The sequence below is a fragment of the Heptranchias perlo genome, chromosome 6, assembly GCF_035084215.1.
Source record: "Heptranchias perlo isolate sHepPer1 chromosome 6, sHepPer1.hap1, whole genome shotgun sequence".
Lineage (NCBI taxonomy): Eukaryota > Metazoa > Chordata > Chondrichthyes > Hexanchiformes > Hexanchidae > Heptranchias > Heptranchias perlo.
In genome coordinates, this window is record NC_090330.1 from 25,219,311 (window position 1) to 25,226,238 (window position 6,928).

At 39.7% G+C, this 6,928-nt stretch overlaps 1 protein-coding gene across 6 annotated transcripts in view; it reads left to right on the top strand.

Annotated features, from left to right (window-relative positions):
* The window catches only part of stard13b (StAR related lipid transfer domain containing 13b), a 398,947-nt gene extending 393,335 nt beyond the window's left edge, over positions 1-5,612 (top strand). For all 6 annotated transcript variants that reach the window (XM_067985950.1, XM_067985948.1, XM_067985952.1 and 3 more), the window contains 3 exons: positions 230-447; positions 2,006-2,182; positions 3,971-5,612. In XM_067985950.1, coding sequence (XP_067842051.1) covers positions 230-447; positions 2,006-2,182; positions 3,971-4,088 — 513 coding nt within the window. In that variant the 3' untranslated portion in view covers positions 4,089-5,612. The remainder of the gene's footprint in view (positions 1-229; positions 448-2,005; positions 2,183-3,970) is intronic.
* Positions 5,613-6,928: the final 1,316 nt, after the last annotated feature.

The following is a 6,928-nucleotide window of genomic DNA, read 5'->3' on the forward strand; positions in this document are numbered from 1 at the left end:
TTAGTACTGCACTGGAGTCTCAGCCTAGATTTTGTGCTCAAGCCTCTGGAATGGGGCTTGAACCCACGACCTTCAGTCTTAAAGGCGAGAGTGCTACTCACTGAGCCATGGCTAACACTTAACACTTGCTGATTATGCAACCTTCCACTTACTTATGGAATAAAATGTGTATCCCACTGTTGGCATCAAGTGCCTCCAGTAATTAAAGTCGCTATTTCTTTTATTGTAGGCTGGTGATGGTCACCCTCTTCGTCTATGGAAGGTGTCCGTTGAAGTAGAGGCACCACCGTCTGTTGTTCTAAATCGGGTACTACGAGAGCGCCACCTGTGGGATGATGACCTGCTCCAGTGGAAAATCATAGAATCCCTGGATAAGCAGACTGAAATGTTCCAGTATGTCTTGAACAGCATGGCCCCTCACCCCAGCAGGGATTTTGTCACACTGAGGTAAATTTTGAATATAGAATACACCATATATTAGACACTTGCATTTGAAAATAAGTCATTCATCAGTAATCTATCACCAGTGTGTAAGATTCTTCTTTTATTCACAGCAACTTCTTATTATGTTCCTCAATCTCTTCTCCCTCCAGAAATCTACCTATTTATATGACATACTTCAGTCGTCTTCCTCTCAATACTTAGTCCATAACTCTATTGCTCTTTGAAGTTCCACCTAATTTTCCTTCTTAATTTTTAATTCGTGCTCCGAGACTCCCCATGAATGTAATCAAAAGTGTATTTTGTCTTTTTTCCTTCAAGTTCCCATCTGTGAGAGATTTGTGGATTGGCTTCCTGGGGAATTTTGAAGATATTGTTTTTGAATTTTTCCAGTACACCAGGTCGGGACTCCTTTTCATGGACAACTCAGAGCTACTGGAAATGAGCTCTTTGTCTGTTTTTGGAGGGAAAATTTGGGATGTGACTGTGGATTATTTGTACTGTGAAGTCTCCACATTGGTTAGTGTTATCCATGGGCTACTCCTGAGATTAAAATTGGATCGTGGAAGTACAGGCGACAGTATGAGGAGTAGTTTTACACCATTGTATTGCACATTTCTTTGGCCACTGTTGGCTTAGAGGGATGGTAGCAAGTCAGATGTTACCATGTGGTATGATAGTGTGTAACACACTGGGTTCTGATAATGTGGCTTTACCTGAAGACATTAATCCAAATAGCGGGCTTGCATCTTCATCATGGAGCTGCCATGAAAGCAGCAGATATTGGACCTCATGGAGGCCTCTTTGTACACATATCATTTGGGAACATTAAGAACACTAGCTAGTGAAAATTCCACTGTTAACGTCTCAATGCAAACACTAACGGTCCACATTTTCTGCCTTCGGAAACTTTAAGAAAAAATAGACGTGTGTTAAAAAAAAAAGTGATGGAATATCTCGTAACATCTTTTTTGACCAAAATTAAGGAATTTTAACCAAAAATATTTTCATTGCATTTAAACTGGGACAAGGTTAGTATCATTTTTGCAGAAAGTGTGGTCCAGGTTCCATAAAATGCAAATAATCCAATAATGTGAAGCACTTGGGTCACCAAGGATATCACCATCACTAATTAGAATTCCATTACCTCATTCTCACAAACATCAGTAACAAATCATAGGCAGTCCACAAGAGAATTGATTTGTTGCTAAACATCACAGTCAAGTACTGGTGCATAAAACGTATCTCAGCACTATGGTGATTTTAGCCAAGATACATGACAAACCTTCAAACATTATTAATAAAATAGACATTTGCAACTTCATTGAAACCAAAATAAAATACTTGGTGTTTTTGAGTCTCATGATGCTGGCTTTTGTTTATTTAGTTAAGATTTATTTTACATTTAAATGATTATATTTGTTTATCTGTGACCACCATGAGATTCAGTCATGCTGGTGAGGTTCTTTACACATTTGGCACTGTTCTATGAATATTATGCTTCTACTTTTCTTCTGGAAATTCAGGATAAAATAACTGTTGTTTTTGTCTCCGGCTCTTTCAGAACATGGCGGACAGATTTACCAAAGGGAACATGTGCGCTGGTGGCCATTTCCATAGAACACGATGAGGCACCTTTGGTGGGTGGAGTCCGAGCCATGGTCATGGACAGTCAGTGTCTGATTGAGCCATGTGGCTCTGGGAAATCCAGACTGACTCACATCAGCAGAGTTGATCTGAGGTAAATTTACTCTTGTACTAGTGCACTATTTTGTTAATCTGAGTTATAAATTTTAACATTTGTTTACAGTAACAAAGGGGGAGTAAAGTCTTGGGGGACAGCTTTGTACTTAAAAGAACTCCCCAATCTCTTTCCAGAAAAAAATAAGAATAAATATTCTTGTATAATATGAAGGAAAGTAAAATAAAGTCTTTCTGTCTGCCATTTCTCAGTCTCTAATATTTCTATTACCTTCTCATTGTTTTTCATATCTTCCACTGCCTCACTTTTTTTCTCCCCCTCTCTCTCTCTCTCTCTGTACAGTTCTCCCATATTTTCTCCATGTCTCTGTTTCTCTCTTTATGAAAGAAAGGACAGTGAATGGGATAACTCCAAGTAAAAGATATCCAATAATCCACCTTTTAAATATCTAGGACTTATTGGAATAAGATATCTTACTACACCTAGAAATCTGATAAATGCAATGATATTCTGCTGGTTTCATTTCATATATATTTTCACAAAGTAGTACTTGATTGAAAATCTCTCCCAAGAAAACAAGGATTAATCATTGTTTACCTGATATCCCATGGAACAATCAGCTTGATAAAAATGAAAATCAAGACCTACAGGGGGCAAATTTTCTTCTTACTGCAATTAGACATAAAGGATCATCTGGGCACAGCATATAGAGGAAAATTGCACCAGTGTAACAGAGCCTACCCAATTTTCCATCTGTTAAATATGCCGATTGAGGCTGGAATATAAAAAATACATTATTGGAGTCAGTTTAAATATGCACCTTGTGGTAGGGCAGCTGAAACAAATTGTGGATTTTAACCCTCTACATATAATTTTTTAAAAGTTTACAGAGAGGTATTGAATTATTAAAGCCAATGTGAATGGCCACATACACATAGAATATATTGCGAATGCCTGGTGTAATTCTAGTTAACCAATAACTATAATAAAAAAAAGAAAGAATAAAACTTATATTTATATAACCCACTTGAAATGTGTGCTAGATCCCACCTCACTGTCATGTTATCAGCTTTTCACCTTTGTCACGTGCCTCTCGTGCTAAGCTTGCTCAGTACATCAGGGCAAAAAATATTTTAAAAAACGATGTAAGGGAAAATGCCAGCCAGTGAGTTTCGAGGCAGTAATTCACTCTTACAATTCTGCTGATATTCATAAACTGCTGAAGGTTCACTCGACTGATTTATGATGTCATCGTACTGCACAATTGAATTACTGCTTTGGAACTGTCAGCCATGTATTATTGAATGTAACATTACTACCTAAGTGAACGAGAAACTGAAGCTGCTGGAAACACACAGTTGATGAATCAGCATCTGAAGAAAAAAAGGTCAGCCTTTCTGGTTGTACCCTTCATTAGAACTGGGGGTGAAATGTACCCAAAATGGGAACCGGTTTTTCATGTGCAGACAGATCTTTGCATTTCCTGTATTTTCTGTTTTTTATTATTTTCTCTATTACAGCTGTCTCTGTTGGTCTTTTCAGTGGCATATTAAAACAGTGCAGATATTCTTGTGATTAAAAAAGACAAACGTTTCCCTCAGAAAATTAAAGTTTTGTTTTTCTCCTATGATAATGGAATTAATTGTATGCTGTTATGTAATATGTATTAGGTATTTGTGGTCTATCACAAGTGGTTGGGTACAGATGCTGTAAAATCATAAAATATCACTGCAGACTGGCAGTGTTTTATGCCCAGATGTTTGTGGGTGCTTGCCTCAGTCTGTGGGAATGCATCGCACTAATATCCAAATGTGTTCATCTTTTTAGGGGTCGGACTCCTGAGTGGTACAATAAAGCCTTTGGGTATCTATGTGCAGCAGATGTTGCTAGAATCAGAAACTCATTTCAACCTATAAATGCAGAGGGACCTGAAACCAAAATTTGAAATGGAAAAGCCTTTAGCAGAAGGGGTGCATTTGAAGAAGGAACACAGAAGCCATTTTACGGAAGGCTGATCCCTCGAGGCAGAAATGAAAATGGACAAAAGGGGTGGTTAAATGTTTCACAGTAATGGTGAATGGTTTCTTCTCCAGCAAAGACATTTGTAAAATCTTCTTATATTGAGTGATATCTCTGCCAAGGGCCCTTACAGTACTGTACTGTACTGATTGCCATGGTGCTCCTCTGGGTTGCAGATACACAGTGATGCTAACCTGCATCACCGACGGCAAGCTTGTATAACATTGCAGTGCCTCCCTTTGTCAATCTTTCTGCAGCTCCTGGGCCCATTGCTGGATTGATCAGGATAAGACCATGCATCTGGAGCTGTTCAGAAAGTCACTGTTTCAACATTTTTATTTTTAATTTATCCATGTATACTCAGTGGACTCCAAGCCTAGGGTCCAGATAATTATGGTGGATCTCATATGCAAAAATTGAGATCCACAAATCTACACAGAATTTTAATCTGTGCTTTGCACAGTCCAAGGAATAAATGCTTCTGAGAAGCATCTCCATTTTTATTTTATATAAATATGTAGATAATAAAGATATATATGAAATATAAATATATATATTCTGTATCTATATTTTAAGCCTTTAACATTCAGCTGTGATGCCTGGCTGACTAGCTGATATTCCTGTCACTTGGATCCCAACATCTTGCCATAGAATTTTAAGCAGATTTTGCTATTGTGAGCCGGGTGTTTGCACAATGAGGTCAATTTTGCAGCGATCTTTGTTGAGGTCAAATTTGCTTTGACACAGTTGTAGCTTGACTACCTGTGATGGAAATAGTTTAGAAAACCAACAGAGCTGGAAATAATGTGCACGTATAGATAGAGTAGATTGTTTCAACAAGTCTTCAGACCCTCCCTCCTGTCAACATGCAGATATGTATTTAAAAAGTAATTATGCATTTCAGTAATTTATTGTTCACTCTGGATTAGCAAAAACAGGAATTTGTACTGGAAACTTATTAAGAACTTTTCTGAGGAGAATACAGTCTTGATTGTAATCCTTCACTATTATACTGGGCATGTTTTAAAGCACATTATAATTTTCACAGTATTATTTTCATATGCAACATACAAGGTGCAATTACTCATAAACAATAGTGAAAAAATTGCTATGTCATTGTCACATACTTCATCGCAGTCATAGTCTTGATGAGTGTAGTCACTTTATATGTGCATGGGTCAAGTGGTTGTACTTTCATTTGTACCTAGGCCATATTTTCAACATAGTATTATGCCGCTGATTGGAATTCAGTATGACCAGGAATTTTATTTAAGGATGTAACTATTTATACCTCATTTTTACCTCATTTGCTGGATTTTTGTTGACTGTAAATATGTTTACCTAATATTTAGAGTGAAAGAAATTCTGATACATTTAAAAATATTTGTGGTTAAAGTTTTCATTATTTCTTGTACAAAAAATTTATTTTTTCCTCATCATATTATGAAATGCACTAATAAAGATTACATCATATAAGTAAGGCCTTCTTTGTATTGTTAATGTTCACATGGAAGAGAATGTTGGTGTCTTCACATTTATTGAAATGCCACTTCATAACTTCTTCAGACACACCGTTTGTAGACAGCATTAAATAACACAAGGCAAATCACAATTTCTATTTTTATTGGGGGGAAGGAGTGATGCAATTGGTCCAAGCATCCATCAGCTAGTGAAGGGAAAGATTTGCGAGTGTTTTCACTGCTGATTACGATTCAGTTAGATGGTGTGTAGATCCCTGTAGGTAAGTAACCCATTACCACTTGCTGTCCAGGTTCATACCTGTATATCTTATCAAAATTCAAGGGTGATTTTTAGCTGAGAGTGGGTTTCAGGTGGGCAGAGATTGGGGGTGAGTGTCAAACCTGCCTGACATCAAGGCCAGGATTTCAACCCGGAGCCGGGAAGAGGGCGGTGGGAGGGTCGAATTGCGGACAGGAAACCCAGAAGTACGGGTTTCCGAAATGTCCTTAGGATTTTTTTTTGTCTGTTTCCCATCCAACGGGCCGGCCTGATTGACAGGGGGCATGGGAGGGGTGTCAGTCATTGGCAGTCATTCACTGGGGGGATGGGGTCATGGGGGGGTCAGTCATTTGGTGGGGGGCAATTGGGGTGTCAGTTACCATGGGGGTTGGATCGAGGGTCATGATCATTTGCGGGTAGGGGTCGTGATAATTGTGGGGGTAGCTGCATCCCGATCGTTGTGGGGGTCGCTGCAGGTAGGCTTGTTGGGCCTGGGGGAAGCATTCCTGCTCCTCTGGGCCCACAAGCTGTGCCGGAAAAATATTTCCCTGCAGTTTCAGGCCGTTGTGCCTACACTCGTGGCGTGAAGTAGAAGGCCTGGGCATCCCAGACCCAGAGGTTGAAATCGCAAAACCTTTCAAAATGGAGGCCCGCAGCCTCGTTGAAAGGGTTTTATTGACCAACCCGTCTCCTGGGACTGGGTTGGTTGCCCACCCCTCATCCCACCCCGGTGAAAACCGGAAATGGGCAGGTTGGAGGCAGGTCTGAAATTGTTGCAATTTTCAATGCCCCCTCCCCTGACCCCCAACCCACCCATTTTTCCCTTTTAAAATTCTGCCCCATCAGTTTGAGGCCCAGGCTATTTTAACATTCGCATCTTATTTGCATCCCAGCTACCTGCCCAAAATGGGTGGAAAGTGGCAGTTGGGCAGCTCAAAATCATAGGGCCCAGAGGCCACCGGGTAGTACCAAGGAAAGTCGTGGGGGGTGGAATTGGGACCATACTGTGGGTGGGAAGGGGGGGAG